Genomic DNA, 25,017 nt, shown 5'->3' on the forward strand with positions numbered 1-25,017 from the left:
TAGATGAATGTTTGTTTGTTTTTTAAAAAAGATGCTTTTTACCCGTCCAGATTGTAATTAACAGTGTCCTTGGAAGGTGGTGGTGGAGGTGGATCAATATTTTCGAAAGTTTCTTCATTTTCTTGGCCGGCATTGACTAGAGACGGTCCCCACATACACAAGATACCCTTTGCAAATCCATTATCCTTTACGTAGACAATTCTGCAATGCCCTTGAGGTCCTAATACTTGCATTGTCGCTTGACTAATCTGTTCTAAATTGGAATTTCGCGGTAAGAATAGCATTACATTGGGAGTAACGGATATCATTGATCGTAATAGTTGGGTAATCCCCATCGGTTTTAGAGACGTTTCTAAATCATAAGATTTCTCTTGTAAATATTGTGGACCACCCCAAGGAGGAGATCCAAAGGCAAAATCGATGCCAATTTTAGCAAATCTACCTTTCTCGGCTAATTTTTCCCAAGCTCCGTATTTCAACCATATGTGATCGTTTACATTGTATGATTCAGCATTTTTATAAGTACAGTAAAGGTGATCAAGTGAAAAATCCACCCCATACACCTTTTCAAATTCTAATGCTAACTGGATTGTATTGCCTCCAGCACCACAGAAGACATCAAGTACCTTGGTAGCATTCGGCAGAGATGCTTTAACGAATTTCGCAACGAATTTCGCAATATTTTCAGGGGTAACACTATACCACAATTCATCAGTTAGAAAGATTGGTCTTTCGTCAAATTTTGAGAATAAACTCTTCTTTTTTCTCCAATATTTAATCAATGGGCGATTTTTTATTACTTGATCGGGTTTCACCAAGAAGCTATTCTCATGATACAGTTCTTTTAGTCTTTGATGTTGTTTACGATACCTCTTGCGAGTGATATGGAGGAAATGAGATACATCGGAGGCCATGACGTTGTGAATATTGTCTATGTATTCAAGATTGGTATTTTGTGACTAGATGAGATGAGATGAGATGAGATGAACATATTTGGAGAAAAAATCATGATCATGTGATAAGATTTCGTACTCAACTTGTTGAATCCCACTTTATCAGGATCTGTGTTTTCCTACTAGCCTGAGAATCTCCAAGAGGATTTTCTACTTATTTTTGGAGGTTTCTCTAGGTCTAGTTGGTTTTCTAAAATATCTACCACTTTTTTTTTTTTACAAGGAACTGGAGACGACTCCAAATTGAACGGCTCGCTAAACTGCTCGAAGGAATTTCACAGGAACGCTCATGGTCCACCATTCCCTAGCTGCTGTCTTTCAATGCGTTGAATGGTTCATAGCGCCAGTCCTAATGATGACGAGATGCCGGAAATCTCGAGGAAATACCTAAAAGAAATACCTAAAAGAAATACCTAAAAGAAATTCCTAAAAATCTTACAGAAGGTTAATTGTATAGTATAATCTAGAATACGCCAAGCTTAAGATTTAAAGTTGGATAATAATTTCATTTTAGGCTGGTAATGTTTTACTGACGCTAACCTGGCACCACTAATGCTGTGGTGTTGGGGTGTAAGTACTAATATCAAATGGCTGGTTCAGCTAACGACAAGCCATCTCAATTAAAGACTGCAATGAATTGAAGCAAGCTATGATTTGATAAAGTGGAAATGGCTGAAATTACGCTAAATAGTTTGATTTGATTCCTCCAGATCGGTATTCGTATGCTGGCCTGGTTCCAAATTGGATATGATCATGTTGCCTAATGATTGAATAATATATATACAATAGTTCAATGGAAAGAACCAACTTCTCTTGACGAACGGTACGCGGAAGGGACCCATTGAAGACCTTTGCATTTATCGTAATAAGATTGCATTCAACCTAGGATGATTATCAGAGCACCGACTAGAACGATGACAAAGTCGTTCAACGGCAGGCAGATGGGATTTAAATTCCCATCTGTTGAAAATATGCCACAGAACCCTCTAGATGAATATCATATGAATAACCATCATCTGCTCAATGATAACATTGCAAAGAGTCAACAAGCACAAGCACATCCACATCCACCTCCGCATCAAAAACCAATTTCGACTGATGAAGACGCTCTTTCCAATATAAATTCAGATTATACCAGTGGATCTAATACAAATACGAATTCTGGTAATTCTTCCAATGGGTACTATTCATTTGCCAACATTTCTGATAATACTACACCTTTGCCTAATAAAATGTATTCCTATCCAAGTAGTCCCAAAAGTAATGAATCTAGTGAGGGCGGTAAAATGTCAGAATTGACAGTTCCTAAGGATGAACACAATCAATCATCTCAAAAATCCACGGAACCCATGGAAGTTATTCCTGAGGATAATGGTTTTACCTCAATGTCCCTTAATGTACAATCTATACCGACAGCGGATAATTTTTCCTTTGATATTGCATCTTCCAATTCTTTGAGACCTGGAAGCACAACTGACAAGCCTGGTGTTGCTACATTAGCACGCACACCTTCGTCAAACACATCTAGAAGCTCTCTGTTGAGTCCCAGTGTGCGTAATCCTTCATCATCTTCTGCCAGAATCAGGCAATCTAAAAGGAGATCTCAACTGAAAAGATCACCTTCCATTAGATGTAAAGGTGGTCTTTTGAAGTATTTTCACTTATTGGGATCAAGGATTAAGAAAACCCTGCGAAAGATTAAACTTGCACTCAGAGGTAAAAACAGTAAGCGTCAAGCTTCTTATAGGAGGTCTACATCTTCAACTGCTGCTCCTAAAGTTGCTCGCAAACCTCAAGTAAATGTGACAAGGGCTTCTAGCAAGAAAGAATTGACTTCACACTTGAAGCGTACAAATGGTTACGTGAGTAATTTAAAAAGATCAATGTCCCAAAGATCACTACGACCCTTATTGGAAACTCCTGAGAAATGTGCCACCGCTGGTTCTCTTCATACGCCACATCCTGATACTAGTAGTTCAGATGCATTTGTGACCCCACCTGGCAGTCGAATCGTTCGTAATCCAACCACTTCTCTAAGACGTACACCTTCATCCATTAGAAGAGCGGCTTCTGTGATTAGAACTCCAATTCCAGCTGTACCTTCAGCAACGGTTGCTCCTTCTGAAAGCTTTGTATATGAAGACGCTACAACTGCTTCTCCTGGTTCAGCTAACGGGTCTGAGAATAGATCAGGATTAGTGAGATCCACTGCTTCCAAATCCTTGAACTCGTTGGTCAGACAACGTTCTATCGTGGTCAAAAACAAAGTGATACCATTGTCAATGCATCAGTACTCAATTAAAGAAGAAGATGAAGACAAAGAACATGATAGTCAATTTATGATTAGACCAAGTTCTGACTATTCTTTGAGTCCAGTGCATAGTGTGTCTTCTGAAGGCAATGGAAGCAACTACGATAGTGACTTCGAAAAATATTATTCCACCGGTGATTACACCGACGCATACGAAGATGCTGAAATGGGATCCTTCATCTCAAGTAAACGTACATCTTCTACTAACACATCTTCTACCGCTGCATCTTCAGATGCCGTATCTTATACGGAATCCGTTGTCCCATCTGTGGAACCAACTGTGGAACCAGCGGTTGAATCTAAATCAATTGATGATGGGGAAGATATTGATGAAACTACGGATTCTGTCAGCTTTAACAATGAGATTGAAGAATTGAGAAGTAACATCAATCACTACTTTAGATGTGTGATTGCAAGACGTATTAAATTGAGATTACAATTTTCACATTATGAATCTTCAAATTCACTTTCTCCATCATATTTGGATATTATGGAATCATTATTAAAGGATTACGACGACGAATCTACTGCTGGCAAAGATCCCGCTGAGTTCAATACTATTGATGAAGAAGATGAAGTCGCAGCTTCTGAATTATGGAGTCCCCGTGATAGTAAAACGGGTTCAATTAGAGTCAATGTACAAACGCCTTACCTCAAGAGAGGTCCTACTCAGCATAGTTTAATCTCATTAAACTCTAGAGACGTTAGAAGATCATTGACATTACCAATTGGTATGAAAGTATAGCATTTATATTATGGCAAGTATAACAAGTATTTAAATTAAAGGATTGGGATTATTAATATGAGTTAGATAGTGTAAGATGATATGTTGACTTATTTGTATATGTTTATCGAATTTTGTTTCTCTTTCATTAGTGCTTGAAATCCTCCAAGTGTCGGAAACTAATCTCTTAGATACAAGAACAAAACATAAAAACAACTGAAAGTACACAAGAGAAACAATAGACAATAGTTTAAAACCCAGAGTAGTATGAGCCTGTGTCAATGTCTCACACCTGTTTCCGGACTTTGAATTCAAGGCATTAGAAGAATACAACTTTTCTCAAAGGCATATACGTTATTGAAATCTGAAATACGAAATCTGAGATCAAAACCAGTTCATATCGAGTGTAAAATGTCGGACTCATCCACAAGTTTGTTACGACTTCAAAAACCGATCGAATCTGGCAGATGGTGTTCCATTAAGTTTTGGATGATTTGAGACCACTCCGCGGAAGTTCGATATCTCACTCAAGGAAATCAGGAGTCCTCCCAATTATCTGCAGTTAAAGTAGAGCTATATCATCGCTCAAATCCTTAGGTACCGGTTGGTAAGGCTATCAATTTAAGAATTCGGATTCCATCTTATCTTTGGTCCATATCTGGAGCTTCAGTCGCCAGAAATCCTTGGAAAAAGATCGAAAATGGAGCTAAAATTTTAGAGAGCTACTAGCATCTAAATCCAGAAGATCCAATAGCTTCCATGTACACTGATATTCCAATAGTTCTAGTTTAAATTATAGTTTATAATCATCACTATACACGAGCGGAAGTGAAGACTTGTAGTTACCACAACTCGAGCTTTATAAGAACAATGCTAAACCTACACCCTCACAACAAGAACTTATAATTTGATGTGCGATTAACCCAAAGCTTTAGTTTGATTGTTAGATATCCAGTGCATTTATATTCATACGATATTTATATTTTTTTTTCGCCTGACTCTTTTTCCAGCTTACAGAGTCTAGCCTATAGAGATTTTTCAGTTTAGCATCCACTTCAACTGGCTTTATTGATCGTTATAGTTCAGCATGTTTAGACAAGTATCACCATTAGCTAGGGGTTTAGCTAGAAATCAGCATACATGGAACGGTGCTCGTCGATGTCAATCAAGTTTTACGTTTCTCAATAATCAATCCCTCCTACAGAAGGAACAACTAAAACAATCAAAGAGAAAGAATAAGAAGTCCTTTTACAAAGTAGAAGATGATGAGTACAGAACACAGCACATACAGAAGAAACCAGAAATGGATTCACAGTCCGGAAAACCCAAAAAATACGATTATTCATGGCTCCCTCGTGTGCCATCCACGAATTACCTGAGACCACGCGATATGAGTTCAAAGATTCTTTATTCTGGTTATAGACCACTTTTCTTGAATCCTGACGAGTTGAAAACGAGTCAAGATGGTGGTAATGCTAATAATGGTGCAAGACTTTACGAATTCGCGATGAAATTAGAGGAATTAGGAGAACAATCATTATGGACAAGTTCAGCAACGGGACAGGAAATTTATCCAGAATGGGACTATGTTCCTATGGAAGTACAAAGGAAATTGAAACCATTCAATGCTCCAGCACCATTTAACGTTGATAAAGAAGCCGAAAAGAATTCACTGAAAAAACTAAAGGAAGAGATTTACACCCAAGAGAAGGACAAATTACTCAACAGAAGTAAAGGTCGTAAGAAACCAATTGTATCTCTCCTTCAACTAAGGAAAAAATTGAATCAGGAAGACTAGAGGGGGACGACCAAAAAGTTAAAAAATATCATAAAGAGGGACGGACGGTAAAATCGTGTTTTTAAATTTGTTTTAATGACCGGGTGGATTCTTCACGATGTGTATTTTAAATAATAATAATTTCAACGATATCATTACACTAGGAATTATTATTTTATTTATGATTGTATGAATTCTTTATGTTCGGACCAGCCTCATGCGACCTGGATGGTGTCATAGGGCCAGTCCGAATTCTTGCTTATCCTCTAAATCTCGAAGCTTAGCAAAATCACCTTCTGCTGCCGCCATGCCCCAGCTCTCTTCTGCCTCTCTCTCACTTACATCTTCATTAAAAAATTGCACAACGTCACAAAGTTCGAGGCAAGTATCTAAATCATAGTCTTGATCTCTAGCCCAAAGGACGAATTGCTCCTGTTCTGTAAAATTATCGGCAAGGATTTGATCCATATCTTCATGTACCAATTCTACGGCTACAGCATCATGCATAATGGGTGTTACTTATGTAAATTTAATTAACAGGCTGCAATGGGACGTTACAATTGCAGCCGAACTGTGAAAGGGTTTAAAGATACAATACCCATATTTATACTCGCTAAGACAATCTACCTCAGGCGTGTTGCTTTCCCTGTTATCAACTTGATTTCTTTCCTTGCATATCGTAAGATCGTCTGATAAATCTTATTCACTTAAACGACTAAAATTGTCACGATAGTCACGATATTGTAACGTAAACATATACATTCACATATATATATCACCCATAGTTACTCTATAAAGCAGTTTTTTACAAATTCTCGAATAAAATACCTGGGCTACCTGGAATTGCTCCTTCAACAGCCTTAGCAGCGTTAGGCAAAGCAGTTTCTTGACCATTAAAGATGTTTGTACCGACCTTGGATTCGTATGGGAATTGGATAGCAACGATTTCTTCCACTCTTAGAGATTGAGGGGCCTTTTGTAAGACATCCTTGGTGGATTTGATAGTTTCCGTTTCGTTAAAGAGTAATTCTCTGTTAAAGACCACTTCATGAGGTTCAGTAGTCAAACGTTGCTTCAACAAAGAGATGAATGGCATTGCACGTTTCATTTCTTTAGGCTCAACTCTTTCTCTAATCTTCTTGTTATCGTCCAAAGATTGTTGAGCAAACAATTCACGGACAATTTCCACGCAGTGAGATTGCCATTCAGGGAAAGATTCTGAAACCAATAGGATCAATTTCACTGGCTTGGATGGGTCGATACTTTGCTGCTTACCACCCTTCTTCTTCTTCAAAGCTTGACCTTCAGCTTCTCTGATACCTCTCTGTAGAGATCTAACGTATTCTAGAGCAGAAAGAGCTCCTTGATCCACTGGTTTGGTGGCACGAGGGAATTTAGCAGTTTGCACACTGCCCTGTTTACCCAAAACTTCACGGTAAATGTATTCACAGAAGTGAGGAGCAATTGGTGCCAACAATAAAGATTGAACTTCAATGTAACGAAGAACTAGATCCTTGTGCATTGTTTCACAAGATTCACGATAGTAATCTCTAGCGGCTTGGAAATCAAATAGACCGAATTTCAAAGCATTCTTGTAGTTGGTCAATTCGTATTGTCTGTAAGTTTCTTCAACTAAAGCATTCATTTCGTTTTCAAAGGCCACATCAAAGATTTCATCAGATGGACCAGTTCTGAATTGGTCGGCGCTCTTAACTGTTTCTTCAGCCCATTCTTTCAAATTGAACAATCTCAAAATAGCTGCATTTGCATTAGATTCATCAAAGTTGGCGTCCTCCATAGTATCACCAGCATCACCTAGGGCAATACGAGAAGCATCAGCACCGAATTTTTCAACGATTTGTTCCAAAGTCATAAAGTTACCAGTGGACTTAGACATCTTGGCATTGTTTAACATCAAGTGACCATTGGCTCTCACACCTCTTGGCCAGAATTTTCTAGGGAAAAGGGCAACGTTTGTGTAGATGAAGAAAGTCAAGTGGTTAGTGATCAAATCTTTACCACTGATGGAAACATCTAATGGGTAGAAGTATTCAAATTCTCTTCTCAAGATTTGCAAAGACTTCAATGGAATTCCAGATTCAGGTGCCCTGTCGCTGTGGTGGAAAACATAATCAAAAACTTCATCAGTCATTTGTTCAGCCTTGATACCCAAAACACCAACGTCGTTACCGTAGAAATCCTTGAACAACAAATGAGCAATGGTGTAGAAAGCTTGGTAAATGGTAGAATCAGATAAAGATTCGACCAAGTATTGAGGATCCCATGGCAACTTACTACCTAGACCGTAAGTACGAGAAACAGCCCAGTTCTTTAACCATTCCAAACAACCTTCAAAGGCGTTTTTAACTTCTGGTGCGAAAACTTCCATACTTTCTAAACATTCAAGAGTCTGCTTCTTCCAAGATTCTTCACCGTAGTCCACGTACCATTGATCTTCCAAAGAGACGATACATTCATCACCAGAACGAGAAACGACTGGACCTTCTGGTTCGTTGTAAACGAAAGCATCGCCAGAGGCAACAATATCATCCCTAACTCTAGCCTTAGCGTCAGAAACCTTCATACCCTTGTACTTACCGTGAATCATGGTACCAGAGTAATAATCTTCCTTGTATGCCAACTTCTTAGCTTCTGCAAGCAAATTGGTATCTCTTGGGGAGTGAATCTTACATTCCTTACAAACAGCCTCAGCGGTAATGTCACCATACTTATCGGTGTGGATGATTGGTAGAATTTCATCTTTAACCCAGCTAGCATCAATACCGTAAAATGCGGCCTTGTTTTTCAAGTCTTTGGTAGTCATGAAATCATCTGGAGAATTGGATGGAACACAAGTAACGACACCAGTACCTTTGTTAGCGAGAACAGTTTCCATAGGCAAAACTCTTAAGTCCTTGTAGACTGACAGCGCAGATTCAATTCTAGAACCGATCAATGCCTTACCATCGATGTTAACCACAGGAGAATAAACACCTCTTTGTGGGGTCAATTTTTGGTAAGACATGTTCTTGAAAGCACGCTCAGTGGTAATGTAGTAAGAATCACCAGCATCAAAAATACCATAGGTGATCTTTGGTGAAACGAAACAACATGTTTGACCGTACATGGTTTCTGGTCTCAATGTAGCTGCAACAAAGTAAACTTTCTTACTTTTATCGATGGAAGCATTGGATTCTATAATTTGTTTGGCGGCATCAGCAAATTCAACAACTTCAATCTTAACACCAATGTATTCTTGAGGAGTCACACCCTCACCAGATTGTCTATCGTGATCCATACAAGCTTGACCATCTTTAACGGAGTAAATAGTGTAACGTTCACCGAATTTGATCTTACCTGCTTCCTTCATTCTATTCATTTGCCATCTGATAAATGCATCATAGTATGGGTTCTTATCAGTTGTGATAAAGGAACGTCTCCAATCAATACGAGAACCAAGTGCGTTACAGTCCCTTTGACATAGAGGAGGGAAATAAGTTAACCAGTGTTGAGGATCGGAAAATTTACTAACTTCTTCCTTAGGGATACCTAATTGCATCATAATTTCAAATTGATATTTACCACGGCCTTGCTTGGCAGCAACCTTAGATTTCTTGGCCTTAAACTTGGTCACATCCTCAGATTGTTGCTGTGGTTCTTGCTTTTGTTCTTGTGGTTCTTCCTCCACTTCTGGTGGTACTTTAGAGAAATCAGGTCCAAATAATTCTACTTCTCTCTTAATTTTGTCAGCACTTGCCAAGATAGGCATACCAGTACAGTGGAAACCAAGTGGGAAAAGAGCTCTCTTACCCCTCATTCTTTCAAAACCAATAGAATACTCAACCTTGGATAAAGTAAAACTATGGCCTGCGTGCAAAACACCATTCATGTATGGGTACGCCATGGATGATAAAAATTTAGGGTATTTGGCATGTAGTTCATCAGAATCCATACCTAATGGGACCTCTTCTAAACTAGGAGCATTTTGCTCGAACAAACCTTCTTCAGTCCATTGACGCTGATATTTTTTTTCAATAGCGATTAGAGCATCTCTACGGGCAGTATTCTCAAGGACTAGCCCCTTACCTTCAACTGTAGTAGCCATATTTGACAGTAACAGCCTAGCTGATCAGATTAATCTTTTAAAATTTACCTTGTGCCACTCCTGAAAGTGTATCTTTGGTGTGTATGTTGGTATATTGATCACTTTTCCTGATGATCTTAAACGCTTGAAAAATTTTTCAAAGTGTCAGGAGCTCATTTCACCAAGAAAACCCATAGTAATATTAAATATAATATACAGAACATCGCATAGGCATAAGCTTACATATAAATAAATTTCTTTGTCCCCAGTAGTTATGCTAGATATCAAACCCACGATCCCTTAGTGCATGCACCGTCCATATCCATGTTGAAGCAGCGTCATCTAGGTTGTTAGCGATATAGCTCGGCTTAGATTCTACACCTTCTGTTGTAAAATACTTACCGTTATCCTTGTCGGTATTAAGATGCGGTGATAAAGCACATCTTAGAGTAGCTAGTGATCCCTGTTCGTTAGAAACACCAAAGAAAAACCCTACTATTTGGAAGAACATCCAAAAGAAAATTCCCACAATCGGTAGTCTAGTCCAATAGCTAAAGATATGTGTGCTCATTACCATACCAGGATGTATCGATAGGCACAGTACTTCAGGGTACTTGATTGCCATCATCTTAGTGAATTGGATCGATGCTGTCTTGGCCATTGCATACCGAAGCCATGTAAAAAGCATATTTGGCCCGTAATTCCAATCCTGACTTAACCCCCAGTAACGAAATTCTATCTGATGACACACAGATGTTAAAGTAATTAATCTTCCCTGTGCTCTTTGCAGTAATGGTAGTAGTCTAAGGGACAGTAGGAAATGGGCAATGTAGTTCGTTTGAAGTTGAATTTCGAAATTGTCCTTAGTGAGTTCATACGGGAGTGCGACTGTAGCTGCATTATTTATTAAAACGTCTAATTTCTGTTCCCTTTTACAAATCTTGGAAGCGGCTCTTTCCACACATTTTAAATCCGATAAGTCATTGTGCAAGTAATGTAATGAACCGAGGTGAATTTCTTGTGAATCCTTGCTTCTTTTAGAGATACGGTTTGCAGCTTCCATTTCTAGTTCCTTGATAGCTTTGTTAACCCTATTAGAGTTTCTGCCGCATATGTAAACCACGAATCCATGCATGTAAAGATGTAATACCGTATACCATCCTATACCACTGTTACCACCTGTGATGACAGCCACTTTACGATCTTCAGCCGGATTGTAGTAGGGAAGGGAATCCGGATTAAACATCTTCGAAGAATGATAATGATTAGTTATTCCCTCCCTTGATAGACAAGGTGCTTGACTCCTATTCTATGTAGGTTTAGAAGGTCAGATTCCTTTTACTTAGTCAGATCTTCTACTCGAAGAGCTCTTTTTTTTTTTTTTTTTTTTTTTTTTTTTTTTTTTTTTTCTCTTTCCTCTTTCTACCGTCTCTTGACCGTTTACCGAGAAAAAATGGTGACAAGTGGCAGTCTCCCAATTGGGTAATACATCACCCGATGAGACCACACAATACGTATTAAAAGGGAAGTCAGTGACAATTCATAGTATTGTATGCAGAGTAAATCATAGGGTTGAAGTTGCCTCATAAAAGGAATGTGTCCTAAAATGGACGAAGACTAGCGCCTTAGGCAATATGATTGTCACTGGCGTAGATCATTTGGCAAAACCCTTTTGGATATTCAGATATCGGAGAAAAAGGAAGATAAAGAAAGAGCAGGTTTGCCAGAGCTAAGTTAGAACATAGTACTCAAGATTAATTTGAAATCTAGTGCAAAGCGTCGAAAATACAATATAATGAGGAGAACAGGATCGGTTAGACTGTTTTGTGGTAATGCATGATCTCTCAACTTCTTAGATAATGCAAATCAAGCACAATGCCCCCCCCCCCCATCTAGTACTTTCGTATCGCAAAGTGGGTCAAAGATTCTTCAATTTTTCCATTTGACATGTTTTTTTCATTACGTTTTCTAAAATGGGGCGATGGACGTCATTGAAAAAGTACAACTCATTCTATAGAAACACTATGTAAGAGACAATTAGACCCATTCAATGGATTACGAAAAGGTTTTATTTGATTTACAACCCATCATCAAGGCACATAGCATTGATGCTATTCCTTTAGAAGGAGATTTTCAGGAGAGATATCTCTCGGTTTTAGACCAAGTTGCAGTTTGCTTGAGGACCGAACATAATAGAGCCATTGCAGGCTCAAGCGGATTGTTGAAACGTCTATTAGAAGTGTTGGAGGAGTCTTTAGTAAAATGTTTCAGTAATATGCATTTGGATCCGTTTTGGTGGAAATTTGTCTCAGATTTAATAAGGTGTGTTGCAAACTGTTTGGTGGATAACGACGACAATAGAAAGATACTCTTTCAAGAAAAACCAGTAATTATGGATCGCTATGTAGGTCATATTCTTACTTTGAAAACAGAAGGCAATGAAGAATTGCAATTGAGGACTTTGGCAATGGCTAAAAATATGTGTTTGGACAATAAGGACTACGTCCGCAGATTTTCCAAGATTCAATCACCATTATTAAGTTTGTTACATCGTGAAGATGATGAGTCATTGACCTTGATAGGTTCTGAACTACTGTCAGATTTTCTTGAAATAGATCAAAATGTTTCTCTCGAAGACTTACAATTCTTTGCAGAAGCGATCTGGAGTCAGTCTCAAGAGGTAAAAAACCAAGAAGATGAGCAAGATGAACAGGAAGAAGATGCCTTGGATGATCCTGCGTTGGAAATCCTGACAAATTTTACACAATGCTTAGAAATTGTGGTCTCCAAGAAAAGTTCCTTAGATTTTGGTGATCTATTGGTCTCTATTATTCAACTTCACCTTTTGCAAACCCTAGACGAGTTATGGCCGAAGCAATTCGAAAATAAATTGATCCACATGAGGAGATTGATGACTTGTGTAGGCCATATCTCTGCTCAGGAATCAAATACAAACAAAAATGAACGTGAAACTTGTTACGAAAATATTCATAAAAGTAACAATGGATACAAGATCGGTGCCATTTTCATTGTGCTAACGAATTCAATTGATTCACCAAAAGACGGTTCACAGGTGAGTAAAGAAATTTCGTTCCAGGAACTAATCCAAGCGGCATCTAAATTGACCGACCCCATGCAAGCGCAGGGATTTTTAGCGCTTTTCAAGAAATTATTGACTGTTTCCAGTGCAATGGAATTGAAATCTGACATCATCAGGGAACTATCATTTGTCTTGAAGAAAACTCATGATCAATCAACTTTTTTCAAAGATTTATCACCACTATTAGATGCACTGCTAAACAAAATGTTTACCGTCTTACCCAGTTCCACGGTACACGATTCATTATCTGATCCAAGTTCACCACTATTGGGCATAGTTAGAGAGCGCGATAGTGTCATCTCCTGTCTAGCGTTGGATAAACTGCTAGTGTCTTCCAAGACTGCACTAACCACTATTACCGAACCTCTTTGGCAAACTGCTTGCAAATTCCAAGACCAAGTTGCATCTGGTGAGGGAAACATATCAATCTTCTACATTTTCCAACTGGCTAAAACCTTTGGAATTTTATTGAAGAACCTAGAGTCTCACCAAGAACTATTACAGGATGATTTGAAACCATGGATAACTCAGTTACTAGAATTCGTCAAGCCCTTGAAAGAAAAAAACGATCAAGCAAGTCAGAGTGCTGTGAACAACGGTAAATTCGTTGCTACCATGTTACTAAAATTACTAGACCAAAACAATGGTACAGAACAGGATGAACGGCTTCAGAAATTGGCTAAAGAACTCTTATAACCATAGTTTATAGTTCACTTAACTTACGAGCTTCCGCATCATCATCAACGGACTGCCCTTTACTTGCGAAAGAGAACCCTAAATTTAAAGAAGGAGGATAAGGAATCATAAATTAGAAACATCTGGTAAAGAACGGGAAAGGGACCTCAGTATCTTTCAAAATGGGCGTTACCTCTCAAGATAAATGCCAGCTGTTGGGTCCCACTTCCATTGTTATCCAGTTGGCTATGGGAATGGCCATAGTAGCTGGGCTATTACTAAAAAGGAACCGAGAACACCCAAGGAGGAAGATGGTAGTTTGGGCCTATGATGTTGGCAAACAGCTTATCGGAGCTTTGGAGATTCACTTTATAAATCTAGGGTTAAGCATTTGGCAACAGAGAGGTGTCATACTGTTTTCAGGAAATAATAACAATCAGGATGATGATGGACAGTGTGATTGGTATTTCCTCAATTTGTTATGTGATACAACCATAGGAATTCCTATACTGTGGGTGATACTCGTATTGATTCAATCTATTCTAGTTCATCTAGAAGTGACGAACATCGAAAGCGGGAACTATTTTTCCTCAGCTTCTGAGAATAAATCGTTGAGCACAGAATCCAAAAGGCCATTGTTTAGTGCATTCTTGAAACAATCATCAATATTTGTTGGTGGAATAAGTGCTATGAAGTTCATCATCTATGAATTGCTAGAACATTACGAAAAAGGTGCCTCATGGTTTGCCAATTTGTTGTTAGGATGGTGCGATCATTGGCCAAATTTCCAGGTGTTTGTAGTAATGTTTGTTTGTCCCGTGGGCCTCAACTTCTTCCAGTATTTCTGTGTTGACAATATTATCAAACTACCAACAACTTGTGTCAATTCTCAAAACCTAGAGAATTTCGAACCTGAATCCCTTGAAGAATACCTTGAAACCAACGTCAATGCCAACACAAACCGTGGTAGTAGCCACGCGATTTACGGTAGCCTTGGTTGAGTTTCAAGACGGCGATGTACACGTACGATTGTCAAGAGATCCAGGCTCCTTTTTGGAGATCCCGGGTCCGATTGTTCTGCGCGAGCAGTAACGAAGAGATCTTGAGATCTCAAGATGTCCCAAATCTCGCCCCATCCGAGTAGACAAGACGCTCTAGGAATGTGGATTCAGAAATGCCAAATTCATCCTTCTTCTGTTTGAAGCTTGATCGCGAAATAGTGTTGAAGGGTTGATCTCGTTTTTTCGCGCCGGTCCTCGAGAATTTCGCGTTGACAGACAAACACGATGTAAAACATTGTAAGTCATTGGAACCGCTCATTCCCAGGAAGTGCTCTGCACGTACCTAATTTTGAATTTGATCGAATTTCGTGGGATATATAAAGATGACAGAAATTTCCCAAGGTCCAAGTCTTTCATACTTTGTTTTGTGCCATTCTTCTTAGAAATTTTTCTTCGTTCCAAAAGCATCAGCGATTAATTCAGTCTTTATTCGTTTTAAACTAATTTTCCTTTGGTAGTCCGATTAACGATCAATCACAGTCAATCGTTTACTGAGCCTTTATCATCTGGTCTCGTCCATTCATTCGTTCATTCACTCATTCATTCGTTCATTGATTCATTCATTTAAAGGAAGCTTTAAATTTTAAACTTTATCAACACTTATCTATAAAAAATGTTTTTTCCAGTTGCTTTTAACTTACTCTTCCTTTTCATCTCATATGCTACTGCTGAGTATGTGAATGCCACTGTTCCATGTACTACAGTTACTTTGTCACCAACCTACACTGTACAACCATCAACAAGTGTTTCCACTTACAACGATTTGACTACTACCATTGATATTACAAACACTTTGTACTCTACCATGTGGTTCACTCCAACGACTGTTATTTCTTCTCCATCTGTTACTACCACGACTACTGAGATGACTACCGTTTACGAAACCACTGATTTAGACACAACTTCTACCATCACATCTACCATTACTTCTACCAGAGAGGTCACTTTTGTTCAACCAACTGCGACTTCTGCCTCTGCAGCTGGTTCTAGCTCTGGTTCTAGTGCTCCAGCTTCTCCAGCTTCCCCATCAGCTGTTCAAGCTGCAGCCACTTATTCTCCAGGAGCTTCTTCAATCGCCGCAGCTCCAACTTCTTCCTCCTCCAGTAGTGCTGCTGATGAATCTACCGGTGCTTGTACTCCATCCGTTAAAATCGTCACTGTCTCTGCTACCGTGACTGAAGGTTCCGTTACCGTTACTGTAACTGCAGGTGCATCTTCTGCTCCATTGTCATCTGCTGTTACTCCTGGATCTGTTTTACCATCTCAGTATTCTCAAGCTCAGATCAACCAACCATTAGTAGCTAACGGTACTACAACTTTGGGAGCTTGATTTATGATACGGTATACGATATAACTTTAAAAAAATGGGATTCTCAAAATTTTAAACATTTATCTTATTTGAATTAAAATATTTAATTATATAAAGTTTTATATTAAGAGATTTTTGGTATAATATAACTAATAACGCTTTTAACTGACTAAACAGAACGAACTGGAAAGTTTACACACAATGAAGTAAGAGGGGGAAAAAAGCAAAGAAAGTCATGGCTCATGGGATCAGCAAGTTAGATCCTAACGTTTCTAGAGTGCTGAGATCACAAATAGTTGCAGTATCACTAACTTCAGCGGTTAGAGAAGTGGTTCAGAATTCTGTAGATGCAGGTGCAACCGCCTTGCAAATCATGGTTGATCCTTTTCAAATGAGCTTTATGGTTAAGGATAACGGATATGGTATGGATCCTCAAGATTTAGATCGTGTGGGTTGTCAGCATTTTACTTCCAAAATACGTAGTCTACATGATTTACAAACTTTGAATACATTTGGATTCAGAGGTGAAGCACTTTTCTGTATTGCGAACATTGCACAAGTTACGCTAGTTTCGAAGAGGTCAGATTGTAATTCTAGTTGGATTAGAGACATACCGTATGAATCGAGGCTTTTCAAAGATCCTAAGGGAGATGCTTCTTACCATTTCTCCTTACAGCCTATTTCTAAAGAAGAATCAGGCACAACCGTTCTGGTGCGCAACATTCTCTACAACGTACCTGTAAGAAGGAGAATATTGGCAAATGACCCTCTTTTCAAGACTCTACACACTCTAAGGGAAGACCTTTTCCAAGTACTTATTCTAAGGCCTGATATTTCACTAAAAGTCAGTTATTTGGACCAGTTGGGAAAGTTGAAAGAGTTAATATCATCTACTAATATTACTAAGGATATGAACCACTTTATGAAATTATCACAGTCGTTTTCGAATATTTTTGGTTCTGTAACACCGATTGATATGTTTACCAAAGTGTCCGTTAAGTTTAAAGGTTGTTCTGTTACTGGACTTATATCTAAATGTCCTGTTAGACCAAAAGAATTCCAATTCATCTATTTGAATGGTAGAAAATATACCAATCAAGCTTTTCAAAAGGTGATAAATGGTATCTTCCAGACAGCTGGATTCGGTGCTGGTGGGCTTAGCGATACCTTGATAAAAACTGTTGGTAAACCTTTCAATAATTATCCCCTAATTATCTTGGACGTACGATGTCCTCAGGTGGCAGAAGACCTAATGCAAGACCCAGCAAAAGACGTCGTTTCTTCATCCCATGCTCACCTATTACACCCTTTGATACTAAGAGTCATAAAATCGTTTTTGAGTCATCAAGGTTACATGGCTAACTCTTCAGCCGCTGTCAACGATTTGACAGAGAACAATAAAACTATTCCAAATACTTCTAGTCCATTACCGTCTACAAAGTTTGCCAATTCAGTTCTAAATTCTAATGCAAGAATGGCAAGGCTAAAAACTGATAAAAAGGTGGACAAGACATCTCCAGTTACTAAACAAATTGATAGCGGCAAAATAAAACCAATTCTTGACAAGCTAAAGAGGGCGCTTCCCCAAGATAAACTCGACATTGAACAAATCTACGAAAAGAACGATTGTTGTGTACCCACTCCATACTCGAACGGTCTTGGTCACATCGAAAGACTAGAAGGTATGGATTTCAAATTGGATAGGTCTCAACTTATCAAAGCGGAAGTTATAAGACAAGTTGATAAGAAGTTTATCCTTTTGAAAATTCCACCTAATGAAAATGTAGCCCACAGCATGCTGATAATCGTGGACCAACATGCTTGCGATGAAAGAATTAATTTGGAAAACTATTTGAAAGATTTTTTATACCAGGTTTTGGAAGGAACCTTAATGACCCATCCGGTCTCCGATTGTGCTATTGACATTGACATCACTGAAGGATATCTTTTCAGGCATTACGAGAAGGAATTTAAAAAATGGGCCATCTCTTGTGAGATTAAAATACTCAATCTGGAGACATGTTTCTTAATGGTCTCTTCACTTCCTGATGTTCTAACAATAAAAGTTCAAGGTGATAAGCAATTTTTAAAGAATGCTCTTTTACAAATGGTTCACGACTTCAAAAATTCTGAAAAAATACCCATAACCAATATGTGTGATAGACATGTATTCAAAATGTCGATAAACAAATTTGAATGGTGGAAATACCTTCACTGTTTACCTACCATGTTCCGAGAAATATTTAATAGCAGGGCATGTAGATCTTCCATCATGTTTGGAGATTTACTCTCCACGCCAGAATGTTCTCTACTTATCAAACAGCTTGCCCAATGCCATACACCTTTCCAGTGTGCTCACGGCAGGCCTTCCGTTATCCCATTGTTAGAATTGAGCACAGAGGGCGGGCCCTCTGATAATTTCAGCGACTATGCAAAAAATTCGTACTTGGATTACGACATCGATACCTAAGCTATATTAGAGCCAATCCTGTTACTTGAGCAGGCCAATAGCTCTTGTTTCCAAATGTCTGTATTGGAGAATGACATGTAGATTGTTCTCTAGAAGAAAACGGGATTCTTCATCTTTACCCAACTGTTTTAAGGTAGCACATAATAATACAATTGATTCAGATGCTCTCAGGACGTTTTTACTCTGCATAGAAGCATCAAGCATATCTTTTAGAATTGGAAGACATCTAACCGCCATCCCACAGGATAACAGAATATGGCAATTTTCCACCTGAAATTTGAATTTCCATTCTGCATTCATGACATTCGTGTCCAAATCTCTCATCGATTCTGATACCCTTTGCATTGCTTGCTCATAGTCCCCGGTGGATATTAAATATTTAATTTCTAGTAGTTTCAATTTTTTCAAATGATCATCAGTCAATCTGGGTGATCGTAGTTTCAGCAAGATCTTATTGACTGTCAAATGATCACCAGATTCCAATGATTTGAAGGCGTCGTGAATTTCCTGGTCACCTTCATCTCCCTGTATTCTTTCCTTCATATATGCGCCATAGACTTCACTCAATAAAGGCTGACCTAATGTTTCCCATAACTTGGTTCCATATTTACAAACTTGAGTGAAATCCGAACCAAATTGTAGTCGTTGAATTGCAATGGCCATATATTTGAAAAAGGATTCCAATACAAGCGTTGTATCTGCATTATCCATCATAAGCAAAAGTGATTCAAATTTGTATGCCTTTTCGAAGATCAAAGAGTTCTCATTATCTGGACAGAATTTGAGATAACGAACTATTTGCTCCACTGTAACTTGAAATTGACTAGAATATTCGGGGTAAATTTCTATGAAATTCACTACCCAAATCATGATTAAGTTCAAAGTACCAGTATTTTTATTTTCTCGAGCCACTTTGGTAGCCTCCTCAAAGGCCTTAATAGCAGCGGGACCATCATGCATACAGGTATGGAAAGTAGCCAGACATAACAATGATATATGGAAACAGTTCTCATCATTCTGTGTAAGCATATAGTCAAAATAGTTATGCAGAGCATCTGCTGCTTCTTGGTAACTGTTATCAAATACAGCTTCCAAATAAGCGAGAACATGAGCTGCTGGGAAGTGTGTAAGATCATTAAGTGACAGACCTGCCAAAATTTGCCGCGTACCGGGGTCGATTTTGGTTCTAGTCTTACATACAGTGACAAGCTCCCAGTTCAAAAGAGATCTTAGGTACCTCTCACCAATTAAGATAACTGGCTTATCCACTGATGTAATTTTCTTGCCAAAGCTTTGAAACCACGCAATCATTTCCCTGTCACTATCATCATCATCATCATCATTGATAGTTGGCCTAAACTCAAATTCAAATGGTTTCAGTTCACATTCTAAGCGCTTCCAAAGGTCCGTGGATTTGAAAGATTGTAAGTACTGCATAAAACTCTCCCACAATTCTTCCCTGTCGTCAAAGCTACCCAAATGGTATTCGATCAAGCATTTGTCCAGATATACTCCAAGGTAACTTGTCTTGGTAATCGATCGACATCCCTGGGAGCTTGATGGTTTCTTGGTTCTATAAGTTTTCACCAAACATTCTTTCTCAAGGAAACTAAGCAGTTGGGTAAGGGTATCCAAACTATCCAGAGAGTTTAATACCGAAAGCAATTGAATGACCAATTGTCTTTGGCCAGAATGTAAGACATATGAAACTAATGTTTCTAAATGGACTGACAACGGTCTATCGACAGTTAAATCTAACTTCTCGATCTCTAAGATAGGATTTATCTCTGTAGAAGGTATCGTTGGTGTAATCAACTTGACAAATATGTTCATCGGTACTTTAACATTATGGCAGCAGTAAAGGTATATCAGTACCAATGTCGAAACATCATAAGGTGTCAACGATGTAGTTATCTTGAATTGAGATTCAGCCCCCATTGTTTTCCTTTGATTACATTCTATTTCAGAAGAGATGAGCTTAAGCTTAGACATACTCATACTCAGCGGCGGACTTTCACAAAAGAGAATTAATACAAACAGCTTACAATGACATTAGCTTTTCATATGTAAACATACATAAACTTTTATTTATATGTAAATCAACCAGTATTATTCTAAATATCTATAAGAAGTCAACGTTACGGCTTTGTTAGGCAATCTCCCTGGTACGGGCAACAGAATTCGTAACTTGTTCCTCTTCTCATTGACTTCAGTGATCAATGCAAATCCCAGAATCGGCGCATGTTCCACATCCACCGGCGAAGACTTTCTATCTGCATAAGTTATGGCCACTAAGGAATGTTGCAAATTGCCAGCGGTGACTTCAACGGGCAACATTTCAGTCTCTGTAGCTACGCCGACTTCAGATTCTGGTAGTTCCATAATGTTTTTAGGTTTCCAAACGTTAACATCTCCAATGTCAGCTCCAATGGCGTAGGGACTAAGCACGGTCTTATAAGTTCCGTAGAAATACTCTCGAATTGCTGACCTTTGTAACAATCTTTTGTAGACGTCATCTGTAGATATACAACCGCTCAATTTCGGTACTCTGATGAAATTGGGACCGACATAGGGCATAAATCTAGCAGAATATTTTTCAAATATTTCATCTGCGTCATCTCCTATGGCAATTATGACGTTAACCTTAAACTGTCTGATCATATTTTCCAATTCTTGACCATCATCGTCTAAATGTGATAATGGCGGCGTGTCGATTATACAACCAGACCTGCGCACTAACGCATCATTGGCTAGTCTATCATCCACAACTAATGCTAACTCATTAACCATCTTTGTGAAAAGGACTCTATTATCTGATATTCTTTCCAGCCCGAAATTCTTCACAAATGGTTGCTTGCTGTGCAATGGAGTAGCACCACTAGTCATACTTTGACCCCAAGTGGAGCACTGCACATCCAAGATATCTGAAATTGGGACAGCAGTTACACATCCTGGTGGCGAAAATATACCTTCTTGAGGATTCACATTGATAAACATGGGTTGAAATGGTTTAAATTTAATAGCATAGGAACAAAGGGTTCTACAAAGTGCAGTCTTACCTGAACCACTCGAACCTATCACAATGACTCTAGGGCCCTCAAAACTCGAACATCTCATCTTCTCAAGGGCAAAATGCAGATTATAGACCAAATTGGACGTGCTATTAGGTACAACCTGTAAACTCTGACTACTCATCTCATGGCATTTCCACTCCAAAGTGACATCCTCCACGGCCAGTATGGAGAAATTGAAGTTTCTAAATTCGTATTCAATATCATTTGCCAGTTCAGTCCCAAATATTTCAGCAATCCCACTCTTAATCCTAATAGTCAGTCTCGCCTCTGAGGGTCTTTCCACTTTCCATTCTGAACCTTTAGGGATCGTTAGGGTGTGTGATTCGTTGCTATCTTCTACAGCAAGAGCACGCCCATCACTAAGACCCGGTAAACTCTCCATTCCAGCTCAAAATCCAATGAGTAGAATTTGCACTCCCATCAGTTTCAACAATATTGCCGGGTTTAACCTCTTATAAGAAGAGTTTATCAACTCTATTAAATTCATTATCACATCGAACGGCTAATTGCTAGTTGGAATTATACATCATCAACCACTTCAAGAGACTAGTCTCTACCCTTGGTGATCAACTTAGGATCAGATCTCATCACCCATTCGGTCCATGAACCATCGTAGAGCTTTACATCTCTAATGCCTGCGTGTTCAAGTCCTGCCATGACGATGCAAGCGGTCACACCGGTTCCGCACATGGCGATCGTTGGCAGAGATGGGTTGTAGTTGTCCTTTAATTTAGCTAAAGCTTCATCAAATCTTTTTTTCATTAGTTCTGGAGATTCTGGGAACGCACCAGAGTCCTGTTCGAGTAGTTCTCCAAAGGGAAGTGGTTGTGTTCCTTTTATATGACCAGAAGACATTTCTGGTCTCGGTTCAGGTGCTGAACCGTCGAATCTTCCTACTGTTCTGGCGTCAAAAACGTTAAAACGCTTAGACAATTCACCAGAAGTGACTAATTGCAACATCTCATCGTAGCCAATAACCTTTTGTGCGGAAAGATCTATATCTGATTTGTACTCAGTTGGACCCAGTTCTGACCATTTAGTTCTCTTGTCGTTTTCCACTGGGTACCCCAACTTCTTGTACAGATTATAATTGTTGAGCAAATACACTGAAGGGTGACCAAAGACAGCTAGTGTCCATGCACAACGAGGTGCACTAAAGTTACCAATTCTGTCATAAACCACAAGCACATCGTTTCTCTGTAAACCTAATTCACTCATTGATTGGTTAAAAGTGGCTAAGTCTGGAACCATGTGTGGGTACGGAGAATTCACATCTTTAACAGCATCAATATCAAAGAAGACGGAATTTGGAATACGATCCAAGGTTAGAAATTCTTGCTTACCGTTACGATTAAGGTTGGGCAAATACCATGTAGAATCCACAGGTATAACACGACGAGAGGTTTCCTTTTGGGCCAATTCCACAAATGCCTTAGGAGTTATCAACTTAAAAAATGACATTGTGGTTTCAAGTTACTGATCTGCTCCTTTATACTTATCGGTAATATAAATCTTGGTTGACTAAAGTGTATTGACCCTTCAAAGGTGATGCGCTTAATTAGCATCACAATAGACGGATTTGAAAAAAAATGCTTTACCATAATGAAGAGCTAATCGAAACTGTAAGACGGAGTCAAATTGTGGAAGAAATGGATCTTATGGGTCCGATTTCTGATTTGTTTCAAATCCAACACACTCCATTTGGTGGTAGGGCATGTTTTAGTAACACATCCCTGCCCCGGGGTACCGTAGTACTAGACGCCGAGGATTCCTTGGGAGAATCAATTAGTTATGAATTTAGGAAAGAAGTATGCCATTATTGCCTTTTGTACGACAATGGTAAGGTTATGAAATGCAGGATAAATGCTAGTGAACTCGAGCCACTTGGTGAACAGTTTAAGGGGAAACGATTCCAAGGTGCTGGATTATGGTTTTGTAGCCCACAATGTCGTGATGAATTTCTGCGACAGGATCACATACTTGAGCTCATCAGTGGCTATGAGAGTTTGTTAAATGGACTTTTATTCTGCCAAAAAAGAGGTTCAGATGAAGACATTGATGAGGAAAAATTGAATTCAATACCGATTGATCAACAAACGATTGAATTCCAATGGCAACAGTTAGCCGATGAATGGATTCCACGGGTTCAAGGAATGAAACCCAGTAAAAAATTAGCACAACTGCCCCACATGACAGACGACATTTACTGTTGTGCTAGATCCATTTGCAGGACATTATTCCAATTGAAATACCTCGATCCTGAATCTGTGACCAACCGTAGTTTCCAGGTACTACAATCTAACGAATTGAGCAAAACTTCCAGGTTTCCCATTTTACTCAGTTTCCAAATCGCAGTTTACCAGACACTTTACATCTTACTGCCGCCCACTCTGCATAGTCAGTTGTCAATTCCTAAATTTAGACATATTCTGGGAGCTGAGTACGGCAATGCCTTTGGTATTTGGCAAATGGGGGAATCTGTGGGGGACAGAGAATACTTAGGATACTGGTTATTCCCTAGAGCATCTTTTTTCAACCATTCGTGTGATCCTAACGTCGATAAAGTTCGTAAGGGAAGAAAGATGTGCTTCATCTTAAATCGAGACGTAACGAGTGGTACCCAACTGTGCATAGCTTACAATTGTGATTTAACGCTACCAGTTAGTGGCAGGCAACAAACCATGAAAGATAATTGGTTTTTCGAGTGCATGTGTGATAGATGCAGTTCAGAGCTTCAAACGGTCCATTAGTGCTTCTTCCAGAGCTGAGTTACTGACACTTAAGCTCGAAGATGATTCACTATCAGAATTGCTCTGGTTCTGGCTACCATTTCTAGTGTCTCTGCCATTACTAGATGGTAAACGGGGTCGGCTAAGAATCTTGGAAGTATGTAATTGTTGCAACGTCCTCATAGTGGTCTTTTCTAAAATATTTGCATTGGCATTTTCCTCCAAGGAACGTTGATCATCAGTAGTAGTATTTTCATCATCAAAACTAAGGCTGGGCCCAATTTGAGTGGTACTCTCTTGAGGTTTTCCATCATTATCAATCTTGATTTTCCTTTCAATCTGTTGCTCTAGAAGCTTTAAACGTTTGGCAAATAGCTTATAGCTTCTCTTCTTGAGGAAATAATCTGGAACATCTAACGTATGTGATAATCCCTGCCAGTCAATTTGATCCTGATAATTTTCTAATTTAGATACAATTGCCCATAACTGTCTCTCTTTATCCAAATTCCATTCGAACTTAGGAGGATTTATAAAGCCTTCAGGTCTCTTACCTTTCAACTTCACATATACTACTGTATTCTGATTATTCATGAGTGACCCTATGAAGAAAATACGCTAGGAATAATTTGACTTCTTGATTTTGGGTTTGGTTAGTTTCTTGTGTTATTATTTTAAGGTTAGAGGACTCATCGCTCACAAGTTAATTTAGTCTTTAACGAACAACTCATTAAAAAGTGATACAAAGCTCGC

General features: G+C 38.8%; 15 protein-coding genes across 15 annotated transcripts; 7 read left to right on the plus strand and 8 right to left on the minus strand.

Moving 5' to 3' along the window:
- Positions 1-38: 38 nt before the first annotated feature.
- TGS1 (RNA methyltransferase) lies at positions 39-914 on the minus strand (the record flags this gene model as incomplete). The annotated part of the gene is made up of 1 exon (XM_002497474.1): positions 39-914. One exon carries the CDS (start codon positions 912-914, stop codon positions 39-41), a length of 876 nt encoding a protein of 291 aa, XP_002497519.1.
- Positions 915-1,840: 926 nt separating this feature from the next.
- On the plus strand, positions 1,841-4,009 carry AIM44 (Aim44p; the record flags this gene model as incomplete). The annotated part of the gene is made up of 1 exon (XM_002497475.1): positions 1,841-4,009. One exon carries the CDS (start codon positions 1,841-1,843, stop codon positions 4,007-4,009), a length of 2,169 nt encoding a protein of 722 aa, XP_002497520.1.
- A 1,066-nt stretch (positions 4,010-5,075) lies between these two features.
- Positions 5,076-5,786, plus strand: PET20 (Pet20p; the record flags this gene model as incomplete). Its single annotated transcript, XM_002497476.1, has 1 exon — positions 5,076-5,786. One exon carries the CDS (start codon positions 5,076-5,078, stop codon positions 5,784-5,786), a length of 711 nt encoding a protein of 236 aa, XP_002497521.1.
- Positions 5,787-5,999: 213 nt separating this feature from the next.
- Positions 6,000-6,272, minus strand: ZYRO0F07502g (uncharacterized protein; the record flags this gene model as incomplete). The annotated part of the gene is made up of 1 exon (XM_002497477.1): positions 6,000-6,272. One exon carries the CDS (start codon positions 6,270-6,272, stop codon positions 6,000-6,002), a length of 273 nt encoding a protein of 90 aa, XP_002497522.1.
- A 298-nt stretch (positions 6,273-6,570) lies between these two features.
- On the minus strand, positions 6,571-9,870 carry CDC60 (leucine--tRNA ligase CDC60; the record flags this gene model as incomplete). The annotated part of the gene is made up of 1 exon (XM_002497478.1): positions 6,571-9,870. One exon carries the CDS (start codon positions 9,868-9,870, stop codon positions 6,571-6,573), a length of 3,300 nt encoding a protein of 1,099 aa, XP_002497523.1.
- A 256-nt stretch (positions 9,871-10,126) lies between these two features.
- ENV9 (Env9p) lies at positions 10,127-11,095 on the minus strand (the record flags this gene model as incomplete). Its single annotated transcript, XM_002497479.1, has 1 exon — positions 10,127-11,095. The coding sequence occupies one exon, from the start codon at positions 11,093-11,095 to the stop codon at positions 10,127-10,129; it is 969 nt and encodes a 322-aa protein (XP_002497524.1).
- An 804-nt stretch (positions 11,096-11,899) lies between these two features.
- Positions 11,900-13,645, plus strand: BEM4 (Bem4p; the record flags this gene model as incomplete). Its single annotated transcript, XM_002497480.1, has 1 exon — positions 11,900-13,645. The coding sequence occupies one exon, from the start codon at positions 11,900-11,902 to the stop codon at positions 13,643-13,645; it is 1,746 nt and encodes a 581-aa protein (XP_002497525.1).
- Positions 13,646-13,806: 161 nt separating this feature from the next.
- Positions 13,807-14,625, plus strand: ZYRO0F07590g (uncharacterized protein; the record flags this gene model as incomplete). Its single annotated transcript, XM_002497481.1, has 1 exon — positions 13,807-14,625. One exon carries the CDS (start codon positions 13,807-13,809, stop codon positions 14,623-14,625), a length of 819 nt encoding a protein of 272 aa, XP_002497526.1.
- A 673-nt stretch (positions 14,626-15,298) lies between these two features.
- On the plus strand, positions 15,299-16,015 carry SVS1 (Svs1p; the record flags this gene model as incomplete). Its single annotated transcript, XM_002497482.1, has 1 exon — positions 15,299-16,015. One exon carries the CDS (start codon positions 15,299-15,301, stop codon positions 16,013-16,015), a length of 717 nt encoding a protein of 238 aa, XP_002497527.1.
- Positions 16,016-16,229: 214 nt separating this feature from the next.
- MLH3 (mismatch repair protein MLH3) lies at positions 16,230-18,464 on the plus strand (the record flags this gene model as incomplete). The annotated part of the gene is made up of 1 exon (XM_002497483.1): positions 16,230-18,464. One exon carries the CDS (start codon positions 16,230-16,232, stop codon positions 18,462-18,464), a length of 2,235 nt encoding a protein of 744 aa, XP_002497528.1.
- A 21-nt stretch (positions 18,465-18,485) lies between these two features.
- Positions 18,486-20,462, minus strand: APC5 (anaphase promoting complex subunit 5; the record flags this gene model as incomplete). The annotated part of the gene is made up of 1 exon (XM_002497484.1): positions 18,486-20,462. The coding sequence occupies one exon, from the start codon at positions 20,460-20,462 to the stop codon at positions 18,486-18,488; it is 1,977 nt and encodes a 658-aa protein (XP_002497529.1).
- A 111-nt stretch (positions 20,463-20,573) lies between these two features.
- CLP1 (cleavage polyadenylation factor subunit CLP1) lies at positions 20,574-21,920 on the minus strand (the record flags this gene model as incomplete). The annotated part of the gene is made up of 1 exon (XM_002497485.1): positions 20,574-21,920. One exon carries the CDS (start codon positions 21,918-21,920, stop codon positions 20,574-20,576), a length of 1,347 nt encoding a protein of 448 aa, XP_002497530.1.
- Positions 21,921-22,084: 164 nt separating this feature from the next.
- TUM1 (thiosulfate sulfurtransferase) lies at positions 22,085-22,999 on the minus strand (the record flags this gene model as incomplete). Its single annotated transcript, XM_002497486.1, has 1 exon — positions 22,085-22,999. The coding sequence occupies one exon, from the start codon at positions 22,997-22,999 to the stop codon at positions 22,085-22,087; it is 915 nt and encodes a 304-aa protein (XP_002497531.1).
- A 128-nt stretch (positions 23,000-23,127) lies between these two features.
- SET6 (Set6p) lies at positions 23,128-24,288 on the plus strand (the record flags this gene model as incomplete). The annotated part of the gene is made up of 1 exon (XM_002497487.1): positions 23,128-24,288. One exon carries the CDS (start codon positions 23,128-23,130, stop codon positions 24,286-24,288), a length of 1,161 nt encoding a protein of 386 aa, XP_002497532.1.
- ATG29 (Atg29p) lies at positions 24,265-24,858 on the minus strand (the record flags this gene model as incomplete). Its single annotated transcript, XM_002497488.1, has 1 exon — positions 24,265-24,858. The coding sequence occupies one exon, from the start codon at positions 24,856-24,858 to the stop codon at positions 24,265-24,267; it is 594 nt and encodes a 197-aa protein (XP_002497533.1).
- Positions 24,859-25,017: the final 159 nt, after the last annotated feature.

This window comes from Zygosaccharomyces rouxii (genome assembly GCF_000026365.1).
Source record: "Zygosaccharomyces rouxii strain CBS732 chromosome F complete sequence".
Taxonomy (NCBI): Eukaryota; Fungi; Ascomycota; class Saccharomycetes; order Saccharomycetales; family Saccharomycetaceae; genus Zygosaccharomyces; species Zygosaccharomyces rouxii.